Source organism: Ostrinia nubilalis, chromosome Z (assembly GCF_963855985.1).
Source record: "Ostrinia nubilalis chromosome Z, ilOstNubi1.1, whole genome shotgun sequence".
NCBI lineage: Eukaryota > Metazoa > Arthropoda > Insecta > Lepidoptera > Crambidae > Ostrinia > Ostrinia nubilalis.
The window spans coordinates 4,246,738-4,265,892 of record NC_087119.1 but is presented as its reverse complement, the minus strand read 5'-3'; the positions used below and the strand labels follow the sequence as shown (position 1 = coordinate 4,265,892).

Sequence of the window (19,155 nt, the reverse complement as noted above, 5' to 3'; positions counted from 1 at the left end):
TGCTGTCAAAGTGTAAACAAACTTTATTTTAAATGTGCGCAATTGATTTTGTGAATTAAATTGCTAAAATCTTTTTATAGTCGTGAAAGAAAAGTGGTTTACAATGTGTTAAAGTATTTGTCGAAGAGAAATACTAAGGGTTCGGACAATATTTTCATTGAATAATGTTTTCGACAAAGGTTGTCAAATTGACTGACATGTTTATCGCATAGTACAGTCCACTATGAAAATTAGCTGTGGTTTGTTTCAACTACCTATTTTAAAAAATTTTGTCACTTTCTAAGTGTTGAATTTTATGGAATTGGGAAAGAAGTACCGAGTTTGAAGCGTTCATGAGCAAACATTGCAGTTGAGTATTCAAGTTCTGAATTTGATTATTGATGAATAATAAAATAAATCCTACTAGCTCGATTGATGGTTTCATTTAATTTATTTTAAACCAGGTTACCTATAATAATATTTTTTCGTTAATTTATGAAAATATCTAATTAGCCCGTAATCCTGAATCCTGCTACATAAAGTTAGCCTATAAATTTAACACAGGTACGACTGTACTCAGTGTTGCACTATCAAATGCAATTGACGCGCCTCTATGCCAGGGTTTTTATGTTCCTGGTCAGGCTATACCTAACTTTAAATTAAAAAAAAAACACATATGAAATTAGAACTCATGCAACGCCTTGTAGAAGTTGTAAAAGTTGAAAAGGACTCAAGTAAACAAAGGGCTTTTATCAGCTTTCCTTCATACACTGGCATTACTGGCACCCGACCGCTTGAAATACAGGTACAATACTAAACCGATGTAAACTGACAAGGGCGGCTGCGATCGACCGAATAGCGACAGTCGGAGACTGAGCCGCTATTGGAACGATTCGTGTCGCAGGCTTTTTGTGATTTGTTTTGACAAGTGACAGCTGCAAGTTATCGGCATAGTAACATTTATTTCCTGCAATTAAATGATAGACTTACGTGGTTCATACTGGAACGAAGAATGATATTCTTTACAAATCTTCTGGTAGTCGTCCAATGGCGCTGTGAGATGTGGGTTTTGCGGCATCCTCAAATGGTTTGAGCTTAGCAGTGGAGCAATTTTCTTGCCAGCGTCGAACTGTAAAGAAAATCTTGATTAGATCATTGATTGATCATTTGCGTCAAAATTGCGGTCTCCACCCATATTTTAAGCAAATCAAGAAATGTTACTTAGTGATACGCTATAGTATTTTTTGTTACCTATCGTTACATATTCGACACCTCCCTAATTTTAAAAACAATGCCGATGGCTAATCTAAATGTTATTTCTAGCAACAATCAATCCTTAATGTTTCGTTGTAAAACCAAAGGGAACCAGAAATCGATAGCACCAGACGAGTTGCACAACAACTCGTGTTTTTGACACACAATTCGCTTTTAATTTGCGTTTCCATTGTTAATCAAGGCTGTGTTGGGTGGGTGGACGAAGCCTTCAAGGAACTATGCTGATTAAGTTCCCTCTGGCTATTTTGGACTAATTGTTCCAATAATGATCACGTTGAAATTTTGATACAGAAAAGAAATCACTTAACTGAAATGGAAACTGCTCTTTCATCTTTCGCCACAATGAAATTCATGGTATCAATCAACATCAACCGTGAAAACAATTTTTTTTTTTTTCAAAAAACAAAGTCTATGAGTTTGTTATACAAATATGTTACTAGGATTTTTTAGCTGTTAAGGTATGAATAATGAATAAATAAAATATACAGATACGAAAATGAGTTACGTACGTAATATAAAATTAAGCAAGTCTAGAAAAACATTCTAAGACCATATTCACTAGCGTAAAACTCTACGCTTTTAATTGTTCACGCGCACACATCATTTTAAATATTCTTGTAATGAATCTATAAAATGTATTCAAAAGTATACTATAGATTGAACAAGACTTGTAAAAAAACAAACATCGCGCGCCATCTTTTACGGTTTTTATGACCCGCAGTTAAAACAATTTACAACACTTGAAATAGAAGATTTTGAAGGAATCTTGAATGCGTGGTAAGTAAATACGGATCTGTTGAAATATCACATGTAACCTCATGATAAAAAAGGTGGTTACTGTTTGTTTCCCAAACTGAAACGTCGGAAATCATGTTTCGAGATCAATTAACGATCTCTTTGAGGTCGAGTTATATCTATAAATATGACACTGTATAGAATTGACATTAGCTATATTACGTATCTATTAAGCTAAGGTAACATAATTCCTCTGTACCTACTTACCCAAAGACACAAGTAAGTGTACCAATACGACAAAACGTACAAAATTTCTTTAGAAAAAAATATATCTGATTGTGTTACTGATCGATTGTTATTATCGTTTACGAATCTTTTGATCTCTTTAAAAGTGAAATCCTTATAAAACAAATTATTGGTATAAAAGTATTTTAACATACCTATTAAAGTATTCAATAACTGAAAAACAAAAATAAATCTATTTAGTTACCTCCTGATTCTCATTGACTGTATGAATACGATACATCTATACTTATAATAAATCGGCATCCTGTTACGAGACTTGACATTGTTTGGGTATTTTACGCGCCGTCTCTTTAGAAAAAGAAGTATGTTTTGAAGAGTTACTTAACCGAACAGCTATTCACTCCCTGTAAGGTATTATTAGGTCCCATTGATCCTTGATTCAACCGAAACCATTATCAGAGTCTGCATTTTTACCATCGAAACTAGCTGTATTGACCTAATGATATCCAAGTCTTCAATTTACTGTAAAATGAGAGTCAGTTCGGTGAAAACGTAAATTAACAGTAGGACTTTACATCCCTCAAACAACCTTTTTGTTTTAACAAAATTACTAAAAAGTGTTCTGGAAAAATTTGTGCAATAAACTTTTAAGGTAAGGGAGTCATAAATAAGTAGGCTTCAACTTTTTTGACTTTAAGAAATAAACTTGACTAAGAAAGAAACTCAAATTTCACGAGAACGTTTTGATTCGATCTACGATACCTGATTTTACAAAATAAGCATTGTAATGATAAATAACCCCGAGTAAAGTGTGAGTAATAGCTACCTTTAAGAGTTGAGCAGAAAAACGTTGGTAATAATATTTTTCAACACAGCAAGAACGTTGTGGACGACCTTAGCACTTCAACTGCGCGTGTTACGTGTAGTTTTCACGAATACAATATCGTAAGAAGTAGATGGCTGCTTGCTCGCAGCGCGCAAGCCCGTCGCGGATGGCCGTCCAATTCATACTGCCCTCGGCCAAAGGGATCCTCGAAAAACCGACAACCGGCGGAAACGAGCGAGCGCGATCTGAATGCGCGTAGGGTACGCGACGCGATGTTGTTTAGTTCGCCAACACATTACATAGTGCAACAAGTTGCAACTAACTGTAAAAATTGTTATAAAATAAAAAAGGTTTAAAACTCTCTTATGATCAGATAAAAATCTCTATACTGTCCAAGTCCTTCCGTCAAGTTCTCATTTAAAGTGATATCGATTTCTCTGAGGTCTCCTTAAGTTTCACATAACTCTCCAAATGAAATGTTTCCACGTCGATTAATTTAAATCTGATTAATACGTGATTTTGAATTTACGTCAAAAAGGTTGAAAATCTTCATAATTATGAATCATTTTGGTTTTTCATCAAGCGTAACCACGGTATTATTACCACAAGTAATTTTAACTAACCCTGAAATAAATGGAAACATCGTAGGATGCTATATTTGTGTAAATAAATGGCTGTCCTTGCAACAAAGCCCCTTCAGCTCCCAGTAGGTCAATACCCAGTGGTTTCAAGAGCAGGCCGAAGCCGGGGGCTCGGTCTGAACCCACTTCCGACGTCTCCCCTATACATACACATTTCGTTTTTGTTTTGTAAGAAATAATACTTTGATGTAACTCACCGAAAAATTCTCCTGAATGATTTCAGATAAGAAAGGAAAGTATTGTGTTTCCTTAATATCACAAAAAGAATATTTTAGTGCAAATAAGAATATAATTATTGTGATATATGGATCACTTCAGTAATTACGATGATTTGCTTGAAAAGTACCTCTTTTTATTGTGAGTGCGTTAATGAACAGAATAATATATGCACTTAACGTTGATATACTCGTAAAAATTTCAAACGTACTAATTGAAACGATCATCAGACCAATTATATTTGAGAAGATTTCTACAATCTCTCCGTGAGGACAATAGTTTAATAAATTTACTTATTTAGGATATTCTTAGTTGTACTGATTGTCTGTAATACATTGTCATTTCTTTGCGACAAGACCTCCTAAATTGAGTACCAATTATTTTAGTGTTTCTCCAATTGTAAATATAATGTGTGTTTTTATTTTATCAGGATATGCCTCTAAGTTTAAAAGTTATAACGTTTTCTTTATAAGTAATTGAATGAAAAAAAAATCTATAAAAAAATACAAAAAATTTCAGATATTTTTTGTCATTATTTTCTTCGATAAAAAAGGTCTAGTTTAATCTATTTTCATATTATTCATATGTGCACTTTATCGTGACTCACACTGTATAACATAATGATACATTTTTCTGAAAAAAGAAATACCTAATCCAGAAAATTTTTAAATCAAAACATTACTATACTTAGGTAAGTACTTGAATTTTATTAAGAGGATATATTTTTGCTACCTTTGATTTATTGCCATCATGATTAATTAAATAAAAACATTAAAATATTGTTAGATCCTCATCTACTTCGTCCGATCTCAAAATGTGTGTTTAGAGCCCGACACACTGTCGTATATTCGCAAAATGTACTCACCAACAGTTTAAAATCGTCAGTGAGGGAGCTAAAAACGCCAGGCGCTGCGCCCGTGCTACTAGCGCCCGTGGTTCCGCTAACGTCTGATCCAGTCGTAGGAAGGTTCGAATCTGTGTTTTCTGTGTTCGCGTTATGTCCATCTGTGTTCGTCGTGTTTTCGTCTTTGTTCGTCGTGTTTTCGTCTTTGGTCGTCGTGTTTTCGTCTTTGTTCATCGTGTATTTGTCTCTCATTTCGCCATTGTCAGGTATAGGGGCATTTTGGGCCGCATCTGAAACAAAAAATATTTTTTTAATTCTTTATAACTTGCAGCGAAATAATAAATACAGATGAAAATTTTCGCCAAATGCCTGGCCTAGTTCTTCGCTTACCGATCTTACTATGCGCCGGTCGTGGGTTTGATCTCCGTTACACAGTGATTCTACATCTTAAACATGTAGGATTAATTAGATGTGTGTGTTACGGAATAGTAGGATGACGAATAAAAAATTGTTTATGATTTGAACGGCTGAATGATGTGAATGGAGGAAACAGATGAATGAGGTAAGGATTGAGAGTGGAAATAGCAGTTTAGATGAGTCAGAAGTGTGTTGTGAGTTGTGGAATACGTAAGACGGAAGACAGTCAATCTGTTTAAGATTGTAGTAAAAGCTGTACAAGACGTGTAACGAACAAAACATCAAGCAAGTTTACAAATTCATCAGAGTTTTAGTCACTACAAGCACCAGAACTTCCACATACATTTATGTGCATATAAAGGGTGTTTTTTTAGAGGTACCTATACAACTTTAAAATAAAATAAAGTACTTAAAAATATTTTATTGACATGGTATTGGTTTTATTTAAAAGATATACTTATGGCATTTATGCTTTAAAATGATTTCGGGCCTAAGGGAGCCACGATTGGCTCAAATGTAGCGTAATCGGGTTGTCCAATTTTCAACTACTTTTTCGAGTAACTGGTGCCATACATCGGCAATAACACAACGAATGTTGGTATCGAAGTCTGTAGTTTATCTGAGTAGAAGTGTGACTTCACATATCCCCAAAAAATAATCTATCACACGAATGTAGAGGCAAATTCACAGGTCGAACGTCACTCATCGAATGTTTCCCGCAATAAATTCAAGGTGTCGCGTGCTGGTTGGATAGTTACACTTACACCATCTTGTTGAAATACCACATTATTATTAGAGATGAAACGGATATCCGGTAACCATCCGGTAGGCCGGATATCCGGCCTAAATTTACTATCCGGCCGGATACCGGATAGTAAGTCACTATCCGGCCGGATACCGGATATTAAAAAACTACGACAATTTCCTATTAATAAAATTAAATACATTAATCTTTGAGGTAAATATCAATAAAATGGCTTATAATAATGACGGCTTTTTTTTAAAGTCCAAAAAGTTACAAAAAAGCCATATTAATTAAGGCCTTTCAAAAACCTTATTTATTTTTCTGGGCTATTAACTCTAATGACGAATACATAGATAGTAAATCTGTAAATGTCGAAATATTGCCAAATAAAAAGGCGATCTTTTTTTCACTGATGGTCTGATGACATGATGCATGCAGTTTAGTCAGATTACGCAGCAAGTAAACTAATTTAATTTTCGCTATTCAATCACACACTCACGATAGCAACCGAAATCGCCCGAATTGATCTGCCCCCTAGACAAATGGCAAAATCTGACATTCTATTCGGATGGATTCGATTTTCGAAAAGTGTGACTAGTCTAGTCTACTAATAGACCCACTGATCGCGTTCGGAGCACCTGTGCGGCGCTAAACTCGTCACGACATGCAACGAGACAATGGGCCAACTATCTGGCCGCCGGATATCCGGCTATCCGGCCTAGCAGCTGGCCGGATATCCGGTATCCGGCCAAACAACTATCCGGTTCATCTCTAATTATTATCATTCAACTGAGGAATAAAAAGTTACGAAAATTACGTCGACCGTAATATGGAAGTTTGTATGGCGAACTAAACCATGATTTTCAAAATGATTTTTTGCACGATTTGTTTTTTCACTAGAAATATTGTAAGCAATTTAAAGTTGCATACCTCTAAAAACATTTGCGGTGTTGTGTATGTATGTAGGTTGTATTTAAAAAATTAGTGATGTATGGCAGAGTAAAATTACCAAAGATATTCCTTATTTATTTTCAAAACGCACTTCAAACTTTGGTCGGGAAGGTCTCTAGAGATCCTAATTTGTTGCCTCGCTTGCGATCGATGTTACGGTACGATACGGTATAGTAAACAGTTCAGGATGCCATTATGTATTGTATCTATTGTAGAATTAATTATAATATTCTCTTTCCCTCTATTAAAATGAATTAGAATCCAATGTAGACAAAATAAAATATTATTTATTTAAAAAAATATGAACTTTATACTAAAATGTCTCTACTTAGGTGACGTTCAAAAATGTTGAATTATATTATCTGCAAAATATTTAAAGTTAAACGATTTGAAACGTCAAATAAAATGGCAAAGATCGGAAATAGTAACCCGGCATGGATGGCAGCGCGTGCAGCGCCCTCCTGCAAATGACATTTCAGTGTTTTCCAACGTGGCAAAAATCGGAACCAGCGATCCGGAATTGACGGTGGCGACCCTCTGTCAATGTCACGGGTGGGACGATTTCTTCGGATGAAACGTTAACGAAATAACAAAGTATTGTAGATATATACAATCATGTCATAATAACTGTGGTTAATGAAAATAATGATATTTATAGCCTGACCAGGAACATAAAAACCCTGGCATAGAGGCGCTTCAATTGCATTTGATAGTGCAACACTGAGTACAGTCGTACCTGTGTTAAATTAATAGGCTAACTATATGTATCAGGATTCAGGATTACGGGCTAATTTGATTTTTTCATAAATTAACGAAAAAATATTATTATAGGTAACCTGGTTTAAATAAATTAAATGAAACCATCAATCGAGTTAGTAGGATTTATTTTATTATTCATCAATAATCAAATTCAGAACTTGAATATTCAACTGCAATGTCTGCTCATGAACGCTTCAAACTCGGTACTTCTTTCCCAATTCCATTAAATTCAACACTTAGAAAGTGACAAAAAACTTTAAAATAGGTATTTGACACAAACCACAGCTAATTTTCATAGTGGACTGTACTGTACGATAAACGTGTCAGTCAATTTGACAACCTTTGTCGGAAACATTATTCGATGAAAATATTGTCCGAACCCTTAGTATTACTCTTCGACAAATACTTTAACACATTGTGAACCACTTTTCTTTCACGACTATAAAAAGATTTTAGCAATTTAATTCACAAAATCAATTGCGCACATTTAAAATAAAGTTTGTTTACACTTTGACAGCCATAGACTGACATGCAAGGTGACATGTCAATGAAGTTTTCAGTTACTGTTGCCATTAAAAGAAATTAGTACCATTAGTTTTCCGCAACATGGCGAGGGTTTTTATGTTCCTGGTCAGGCTATAATACATATTATACATTGAACTAAAATACATATTAAAAATACAAATCAACAGTCACTTCATTGCCAAAAACCAAAAAGTTGTTCTAAATCATAAAAAAAATTCAAGGATCTAAGATAACTTTTCTATACAAAGCCCGAGGCTGATTTCATGATAAATGAGTTCAATTATTACTGCTGTGATTTTTTAGTATACTTTCATTTGTTCTAAATTATTTATATTTTGGTAATTTTGAGGCTAAGTCTCACCTAACCATTCACTTTTGTGGTTAATAATGATGTTTGGGAATACTTTGTTGATGAGTTCGTCTTTCGATGAGACAAAGTTATAGAAATTCGGAGGACATGAAATCAATTCGCTCGATTCGTCGACAGGTACTCGACCATTACCGAAAGTACCGAAACTAATAGAAGTTAAAAAAGTAAAATGCTAAAAAAGTAAAGATATAAGTAAATATTGTTGAAAAGGATTTGGGCGATTTTCTATGAACCCCGTTCCCCACCTTACAAAAGTCAACACCGGAAACCAAAAATTGTTTGTCGTCCCAAAACTCAAGTGGATTGTACTTTATTTTCTAGTTATGGTAATTCAATATATTGTTTTACCATTAAGCTGCCAAAGTGTATGGAGTTTGCGTAGCACGATTCCTCCAAGATTCCCAAACATTATTTCCATGTCGTCTCAATGTTTCTTTTGTTCAACATTGATCCCACTCTTGCAAAGTTTTATTCACTACTTATTACTCTCTGTTAATAAAATTTAAGTATCCATGTTTTTACAGTACGAGCATTATGTACTGAGCTGTTGTCTTTTGTTGTAGGTCTAACTCGATATTGAATTATTTTTTAGTTTTCGATAATACCAAAACGTTCATAAGACAGTATTATGTTTGTACATTGTTTTTAAAATACAATTTTGCTATGCCGAATTTTCTACACGTATTGGTTCGGTGCTTTTCTCCAATGACACTGATTGATGCCCGTTGGTGTGGTGTGTAAATAGCCACACCAGGAAAATTGCGGGAGAAGAGAAATAATGCGAATAAACTTCAAAATATAGTCGCATAAAATGGAAACCACCAACCTGCGGATCAGGAGACGAAGACCAAGGTTCGAGAGTCGAACCATTGATAATTCTTGCGGTTTAAGTATCAAGTAAATTCAGCAGTTTCTTCACATGTGAATTAAATTTAAATTTAATTCCTCGATATTTTCTTATAAATAAACCAGTGAATAATTTTAAGATTTTTTGTACATTTTCATAATGATTCCAAAAATAGAATTAAGATACAACAATCCATACTAAAGTTTCCTTTTATAAGATAACACAACAGTTGCTTACATTCAAGGATGTTTTGTATGGCATAGATGTTACTGAAGTTTGGCGTACCTACTCGAGGATCGATGGCGCGGCTCTTATGACCTTCAAATATTATTTCTTTCACATTTTGGACATGTTGAGCCAAAACTAATTGTTTCCCTTTTATTACAGTTTGGGATTGGAAAGTGATGTTGTGTTTGGTTGCGCAGAAACCAGTTTTATAATTAACTAGCTGACCCGGCGAACTTTGTTCCGCCTTTTAATGGCAATAAATAAGCAGACTTTTTTTTTAAATTTCGAACGGGATAAAAAGTATCCTATGTCCTTTTCCTGGCTCTAAACTACCTCCCTGACAATTTTCAGCTAAGTCGGTTCAGCCGTTCTTGAGTTATAAGTGGAGTAACTAACACGACTTTCTTTTATATATATAGATTTGGCCATGTTTTAGAGAAAATATAAAAAGTCTGCAATATTAACAACCCTATAGTCATAAATGTTCGGCTGAAAATTTGTTTATTTTGTAACTTTACTTCTCGTGAAGACAGTCATGAAAAGATCCGTGTGAACTATCTGAAAGTTATTGATTCTGCCATTTTAGATGGAAAAATAAAAAAGGTCAACGTTATTAACGATTTTGCCATTTTGACATTTCAAAGTCCGCTGTAATTGTAACTCCTAGTTTGGCGCTGTCATCGCGCACCCAGCGAATAGTTATAATTCCAGGGAACAATCCCTGGTGCCATGGAACCACCGTAATGGGTCGACCCACTGGGACCACGGGTAAACGGGGCCAGTGCCATCTTTGATCATCCACCCACCAGAAACCAATGGTAATACGACCACTCCGGCAATTAGGCACTACATTCGCAAGTAGCGTGTAAATATTTGATGAACATAAAATCTGCTCGTGTACAATAACTTTATTATGATTGTAATTTAATAATTGGCCGCGAATTGTAGCAGCTGCATTTTGTGCCTTGGTGTCAATCAGTTCGTCGTTGAGATGTGAGAGCACTCATGAGTCATGACTGAGTAGGCTTGATGAGCTCTTATTGATGCCTCTAGTTTGGATGGGAGCATGTATTATAATAGGAAGTTCTGGAGTTTGCTCATGTCCTATTAGGTAATCTAAACTTGTAAACCCAAAAGAAGTAGAGATATCTTTCCATGATCTCCGGCAAGAGTCAGATGCATTAGTTCGATTTTCAAATGCACTCTGCTTTTCACGGAATATTTTACCAGCAACCTCCACTCGCCCGTAATAATTTAGCCAGACGAAGGAAAGGGGCCAGCGATGGTGTGAAGCTCTTACAAAGGCAGGTCTCCCATTGGTGGGGTTAAACGTTAACACAGCACTGAATTTCATTTCCTTCTTTCTCTCTTTCACTTCAATTAATTAGCAATTTGTGCGGTTCTGCTCCCGAAGTAATTTTTTTCCTACTGAATAACATGGCCTGATTGGTTTATAAAAAAATTGCAATAAAAAGAAACTTAAACTTTACTTAATTTGAAAGCGCAATAATGTTCTTGCGCCACATAATCAATAAATACACATCTATTTATTTTTCTATCTATAGCAATGAGCTTTGACTTTGACTGCTGTCATCAACTGTATTTGTTAGATGAGACAAGTCGCCTACGACATTGTAGGTACGTATTCGATAATTCCTATGATGTTACAGTTGTTTTATTACCACTACAATTATAGATGTGACAGGTCGCCTTCGTTAAGGTTGTGTATGCACACATTAGGCGACAGCTCGGCGACAAGACGCGACGACAGGCTGCGGCCGACATATTTTCTTCAAAGCTTCGCACACTTGGCATCAGAGTCGCGGAGTCCAAACTCCGTGCAGGGTTGAGATTGTGTGGTTTCGGCCGTCTAGTATTATGTTCTTCTTCTTTCTCTCTTTTCTTTCAACGATGATTCCGTTAGCAGAACCGATCCATCAGAGGAAGTCCATTTTCGCACAGCCAGGTAACGAATGTGTGCAAACGACACAAACCGCATGTTCTCAAAATACAGTGTGAGTCACGTTAAAGTGTACATATGAAAATAGATGAAACTAGACCTATTTTTATCGACAAAAAAGAGGTCAAAATTTTTTTGAGACTTTTTTAAATTTTTTTATAGAATTTTTTTTCTTCCAATTACTTATTGTAAAGAAAACGTAATAACTTTTGAACTAAGCGGTATATCCTGATAAAATAAAAAACAGTAACAATGCTAAATAACAGGCAATACTAAAAAAATACATAAAATACATAAAAAAGGCCAACAAGTAATAAAAAATGATACTTTTTGAAAAAAATCGCGCGCCATTCAACGCTTCGTTAACAACGAAACTGAAAATGGCTCTAGATTTGTAATTTTGATAAAGACAAGTTTGATTTCAAATAAAAACAAAAGATTTCGAAGTAAAATAAGCATTTTAGTTAAAATTTAAATTGTCTCTACCTGTAGCGGAAAAAAATGTGGTGGTAGGCCTTTGTTCAAACGATCATAGCAAATGTTGTGATAGGGATAGAGACATGCGATTTTTGGTTTTACAAAAGTAATACGATAGAGAATAATAAAAAGTAATAAAAACCACCTATTATAGGGGCATTTTTTGGAGAAATTTATCAAATAACCAAAAAAATACGAATTTTTAAGCAGATTTTTTTCATAAAGTATCATATTTTATTATTTGTTGGCCTTTTTTGTATATTTTATGTATTTTTTTAGTATTGCCTGTTATTTAGCATTATTACTGCTTTTATTTTATCAGGATATACCGCTTAGTTTAAAAGTTATTACGTTTTCTTTACAATAAGTAATTAGAAGAAAAAATATTCTATAAAAAATTTAAAAAAAATCTCAAAAAATTTTTGACCTCTTTTTTGTCGATAAAAATAGGTCTAGTTTCATCTATTTTCATATGTACACTTTAACGTGACTCACACTGTATAGCAGTTTATTAAATAATATTGCGTACTCCTATGCGTAAGACTTGACCAAAATATTGTCTCTTCTGGTCAACGCAACTTACACCTTAACAGAAAATGTTAAACATATAATAACGAGTAATAAGGTAGGTATACTTACATTCTGTATTACTTGTTCCAGCAAAATCAGATGGCATAAAACGAATTTTCTTTAGGTTTCTACATATTTTCGATATTTATACCAGAAGTATCGTCTTACAAGCGAACGAAGTCCGCCCTAAGACTACAAGTGGGTGTGTTGAGTGTTGGAACGCCCACTCGCCTCATCCCCCGCGTGACCTTTTGACATTATTACGGGAAAATTTATTGTTATGCACTCTTTTTGTTAACTTTTTTTACTTAACGACTTTATAATAGCTGCCTTATGAGTGGACAAGGACAATCTCGACAGAGACATAGATCTGCTATGTGAATTTATTTATTTTAAACAATAGGTAATCATCCAATAGAAGGCAATTTCTAAGACAGTAAAGTGGACTTATTCTTTTGTTTATAGATATTAACACTGGCCATCTCATTTCATGTGAATTCTCGTCCATGATAAAATGTCCTTTTGTTTTCATATCGTTTTAAGTTTTATTTTCTAATAAAGCAAAGTAATAGTAGTAGCATTTCGTCATCTATAAATTAGCCTTTCTTTAAACAGCGAATAGTTGTTTTCATATCATTTTTCTTATAATTTATTGATTTTTCAAAGAATTCATTTCACTGACTTTGAATTTGCTGTTTCTTATAAAAAGTATTTTTAATTTAATTAAATTAAATTTAATTTAATTAGCAATAATTAATTTTACTACCCGCAGCTTTGCCCGTGATGATTTTAAAGGCTTTGCATTGCATTGGAGTAACAACATTTTTATGTAGGCTGCCTTCCTCCAAAGCTTCACACTGTTTATTAGATTTTGAGTACAAAGAGATTTCTTGATATCAGCATTACGAAAATCTTTATATTTTTTATTGGCCACCTATTTTTAATATTATGATGTCGACTGTGTAAGTTAGCAAAAATAAAGACAGCTAATGTTATTTGCTCAAATAAATATATGATAAAACCAACGAGATAACGAGTTTTGGTGGGAAAAAAGAAAACGAAAGAAATCGTAATAATTTTTGAAATGCTCAAAAAATATAGTTGTCGAAAAGTATGTCCAAATAGTTAAAAAAATATAGTTGTATGTCAAAATAGTTTTGTAAAACAAAAACAAAGTTGATAAAGTTTTATAAAGGTAGTTTAATAGTATGTAAATAAAATTTATGAAAAATACCTACGTGATATCTTAAAATGAAATTATTAATCCATATAGGTCTTATGCAGTAAGGAAAGGTTGATTAAAAATTAAAAAATCTATTTCTACTTCTACTTCTTTATTTGTTCCATTGAAAGAAAATAATGTACATTATTTTTCTTTAATAACGTTTGAATCTTTCACAGTCTTGCCACCTGGTACCGCTATTTGGTGGGCTATTGTGCGCCTGGTTCATAAAAGCATTGGCCCGCCTGATTGTCGTTCGCCTCACGACTATGAACGGTCGCGGTCTAATAAACTCATAGAGTGGCGTGAATAACAGTTGGCCTAAAACAAGGATAAAGCATTCAATAAGGTTCAATCTTTTAAAACTTTCGTGTACTCAATTCATCATAATTATATTAAATTTATTTACCTAATAAGGATTCGATTGAATTTGTAATTTTATCAAAAATAGTAAATGTCCTTGTTTTCGATTTTCCCAACCAAAACATACGAATTAAATTAATATAGTTATTTAATTTTTAGCGTTAAGAGTTGCATCTCAAACTAATTTGAAAATTATAAATAACTTGAAATATCTGTATCGTTGGCAACGTATTCTATTTGTTTTATTTGTTCATGAAACAGCACAATTGAAAAATTGTGAAATCTCTCGTCTTATAATTTCAAATAACACGATAAGACCCAGTCGAAACATAATATGGTATGTCAGACGTCTTAGAATGGAGACTTGCGAGCAGAAGATAAAATTATCTAGCAGTATATTGACAACGAGAACCTTAGGTTAGCGGTTGAAAATATGGTTACTTCGGAATTTTCCAATACGAGTCTGGTTGTTGGACCGTTAAATTGCATTACATTACTACATTTATTGTGCTACATTAAAAAAAAGAACTTACCAAAGATCATAAAAAGAATCCATAGAAATACTAGTATTTTGAGTTTTGTTCCTTGAGGCTTTTTCTGGCGTTTCCTCAATCTTATTATAGGCGGAACTGAAACAATGAAAATTTATAAATATACATTCATGCAAATATTTATTAAAAACATGAAGTTAAAAACAATACTTAAAAAGATTACTAATTTAGGTCTGAAAAAGTAATTTTACGTTAAGACAAGATTTTGAGGTCCAAGGCAAAATACACTGATCTGCAAAAGTAAGTTATTACACTTTTAACATTAAATTTTTTCTGGACTTTAAAAGTTACAGATTTCAAATAAAATACGTTTTATAGCAATTATTTTTATCAGCTACGCGCACATTCATGTCCGCGCCGGTATCCTTCCGTTTGGCCAAATTACTTTTCGCCAAAAAAGAACGGTCATCTGTGACCCAGGTCCGACAGAAACGAGACATACCTCGTTTTTTTTTGTCATGTCTTAATTAGTTAAATTATATATTTTTTATATTCGAAATCTATGTATAACACCAAAATATTTAATTTTACCCTTTGTTTTTGTTCAGGCGTTATACAAAAACTAATACAAAATGCCTATTTATCACCAAAATTGGTAAATGTATGTATGTACCTAAATGTCTATTACAGCTGCTATGGAATGTATCTAGGTGACCTGGAGATACAGCCAGATTATACAAGAATTTTTAAACAGATGTAAAACAAAGATATTGTTGAAAATAATATGGTTGCAGAAAGTAGGTATTGCAGAAAATAGTAGGTTAGGTTAGACAGTGACCATTAACGCGCGAAGGCGAGCGAACGGAGAGAGTGAAGCAAGCGAAGTGAGCGTCCCGCAGCAGCGGCCGCCGAGCGCCAGAATCACCTCTGGAATGAATCATTTGGAAATTTCGATAAAAAAAAATGAAGAAAATTAATAAAGAATAAATTTTCTATTAACTACCCACTGAACAAAATAAACCACAAGCTGCTAATTTGTATTCCATTCTATGCACCAATCAAATTATTTTGTAAATTGTTCATCATGTTGAAATATTTTTTGAAAAGTAAGTTTTGCCAAATAAAACATTTGACAAAAATGAAACATTTGGCAAAACATACTTTGCCAAACAATAATTTGGTAAACAATAATATGCCAAAAACGACATTTGCTAATTAAAAATTTGCAATAAGTTGTTTTGCCAAATGAAAATTTGCGAAACGTTGTTTGCGATGTGATAATTTGGGAAACGTTTTTTGGCCAAACATTAGTAATCCGTCCGTGCCGCACGCGCCGCAGTCATCTTATTTTCTCATAGCCCGCCCGCATCGAACAACGCGCCGAATTTCTGAACGTCATCCGCGCCAGCTTGTGGAATCGGCTACAGCATTTTAGGGAAATGCGGCGCGTTTGGTGCGGATAGGTGCGCGATGCTCGGTTTAAGCGGATAAAATTATATAAAACGTATTTTATTTAAAATCTGTAACTTCTTTACTCTAGAGAAAAATGAACTGTTAAAAGTGTGATACTTACTTTTGCAGCCAGTGTATGTAACGGAAAAGTAGCTTGCATGTTTAAGACACGTGTAAATTACTAGCTCAATGTGGATTGCAATCTGCGTTCCTTTTTAGCGTCTATTTCCAATGTTAAAATAAATCAATAATATCTTCACTGCAGTGGTGGTAAAGAAGGAGAGTCTTTGAGATTGCACATGAAAAAATAAGAGATTGCACTTACTTGGCGGTTGGTTCGGGAGATCACGTTCCATTATTACAGATAAACCTGAAACAAAACAAAATATTGTCAGTTAAATCACTAGACTTTTAGTTCGTTAATATTATCCTGCATCTCACAGGAATTGAGTATATGAACAAGTCATATGTCTATGGTTACCTACCATAGCTCCATGAGATTATTTGAAGAGAGCTATCAGGTGTAAGAGCGGCAATACACGGACCGCTTGAAGCAGTCAGGGTCGACAGCTTCAAGCTGTCGACTGCACAGTGAACTGCAGAGTTATATGGACGCACATACACGAACCGCTCGAGCAGTTGCAACTGTCGACCCTGACTGCTTCAAGCGGTCCGTGTATTGCCGGCCTAACTCTTTATAACAAGGAATTGAAGCAGTGGATGTGTCGCAGGCAATTTGTATGTTTCCGCGTTTTACAAACTGCGTCTTCCTTTTAAAAACGATCGCTGCTTTAATAAATGCCGAAGGAAATTAGCAGCTCGTCCAATGGAGAAGTTTCCAATTTTTTTCTTTTAATAAAACTTAAACTTATGTATAAGCAAAACTAATAATAATTGTGAAAGAATCATGAAAATATCTCTACAAATTAAGAAGTTCCAGGGCCCCAAAGTTGCGCATAACAATGATTTCGCGCCATTTGATCGGTGATGTCACGGCACTCATTTGGAGTACAAACAGTGAATTACCTCTGGTCCAGTGCTGTTGACATATCCAATTTTTTAAAATCTAGTAATTTTTAATTATTAAAGCATTAACAGATTCCACAGTCTTTTATGAAGACCATTTTTTGGACATAGCACTTTTATTGAAAAAGCGGCTAGATATAGTCATATAAATGATAGCTACGAAATTTCCATTTAGCTAGCATGTCTAGTTTTTACAAAAAATGTTTTTTAAAATTGACTATTTTTAATCCGGATATTCCTAAATAGGAAATTGTTTTCTGTGTAACTAAGCATTTTAACCGATTATATTGGTAGGTACATAGATGGAGCATCTTATTCTACGTATTTGAAAGCATAAAAGAATATCGTAGCTTTCTCAGATCCAAATATAATAATATAATTTTTTTTTCTCTAAAATTCCGCAGTATTGGGAAAAGTTATCTAAACTATAATTATCTTCTTTATTTCCCTAACATGTCACATAAATTTTACGTCCCAATTCCATGGAATCTAGAAGTTATTTAAAAACTAATTTTGCTAGAGTTGTCAAAATTTTTATCCGGATTTCGACTCCATTGTTATTCGCTAATTTAACAAGTCTATATTATGTATGTAGTGTCCATCATTGATAACTCACACAAATATCGTCTCTCTCTGAAGGATTAACAATTTTTTTTTTGTTTCCAGAAGCTTTTGATAGGATGGAAGCTCATAAATACTCTCTGAAGTGAGAATGAATCTCAAATTGCGATATTGCCATTTTGACAAATTACATGATGTAGGTAACTAGCGCTAACGTTTATCTTCAAGTAGACACAGTTTTAAGTTAAAAGATTGTCTACTATTTCACACTGTTCTTCGTTTTGGAACAGTTCTTTGATTATAGGTAGTCGCTAATTTCGTTTTGTTAGACTCTTTCAGTTTAGCACATAAAGCATAAACTAATTCCTCCTCAGAATGATCTAAAAGTGTTAGAGAGCGCCTCTTCTTCTGCAGAAGAAGAATTTTGCATAAATCTTCAAAACGTTTTTTATTTATACTAGAAGTCGATGGTTGCACATCTACTTCCGCAGTCTCATCAACTGGAGCGTCTTCCTCGGTGTTAACGTTGTGTTAACTCGGTAAAAAACATTGTTTAAATCTATATTTTTACATTTCGGCCAGACCATTTCAGACTAAAATGACGAACGTATTGGCATTGAATTGTCTTCCGAGATTTGAGTAATTGTCAAATCATTAAGTCGTAATTTTACAAGCAATATATCAAAGATATGGTCTGCTTCCAGCAGAGCCCAAAAGACTATTTTGCACCAGAATTCGCATTGGCTAGACTCTGAAATTGTTTTTTACCGAGTTAACACAACGCATAGACAACGTTAAACCGAGGAAGACGCTCCAGTTGATGAGACTGCGGAAGTAGATGTGCAACCATCGACTTTTAGTATAAATAAAAAACCTTTTGAAGATTTATGCAAAATTCTTCTTCTGCAGAAGAAGAGGCGCTCTCTCACACTTTTAGATCATTCTGAGGAGGAATTAGTTTACGCTTTATGTGCTAAACTGAAAGAGTCTAAATACGAAATTAGCGACTACCTATAATCAAAGAACTGTTCCAAAACGAAGAACAGTGTGAAATAGTAGACAATCTTTTAACTTAAAACTGTATACCTGAAGATAAACGTTAGCGCTAGTTACATCATGTAATTAGTCAAAATGGCAATATCGCAATTTGAGATTCATTCTCGCTTCAGAGAGTATTTATGAGCTTCCATCCTATCAAGAGCTTCTGGAAACAAAAAAAAACTTGTTATCCTTCAGAGAGAGACGATATTTGTGTGAGTTATCAATGATGGACATATTGTAAATTGGGCAACCTCTCGTATAAGCTACTTTTTGACGGCCAGCGGACCTATACATACAACGTTGTATTAAGTATTTCCCTTAAATTTTTATTTTATTTAGTAAAAGTTGATGCATACGAGCGCGCGCGAGTGTGAGTCGTTGTTATGTG

General features: G+C 34.2%; 2 protein-coding genes across 2 annotated transcripts in view; both read right to left on the bottom strand.

The window, feature by feature from the left end:
- Positions 1-3,141, bottom strand: part of LOC135087024 (PDF receptor-like) — a 47,305-nt gene extending 44,164 nt beyond the window's left edge. Inside the window, exons 1-2 of the mRNA XM_063981875.1 lie at positions 3,062-3,141; positions 970-1,108 (exon numbers count right to left, since the gene is read on the bottom strand). Coding sequence (XP_063837945.1) covers positions 970-1,057 — 88 coding nt within the window. The 5' untranslated portion in view covers positions 1,058-1,108; positions 3,062-3,141. The remainder of the gene's footprint in view (positions 1-969; positions 1,109-3,061) is intronic.
- Positions 3,142-3,679: 538 nt separating this feature from the next.
- LOC135087023 (uncharacterized) overlaps positions 3,680-19,155 on the bottom strand; it is a 65,670-nt gene continuing 50,194 nt past the window's right edge. Inside the window, exons 2-5 of the mRNA XM_063981874.1 lie at positions 16,465-16,509; positions 14,730-14,825; positions 4,784-5,052; positions 3,680-3,685 (exon numbers count right to left, since the gene is read on the bottom strand). Of these exons, the coding sequence (XP_063837944.1) occupies positions 3,680-3,685; positions 4,784-5,052; positions 14,730-14,825; positions 16,465-16,509 (416 nt within the window). The remainder of the gene's footprint in view (positions 3,686-4,783; positions 5,053-14,729; positions 14,826-16,464; positions 16,510-19,155) is intronic.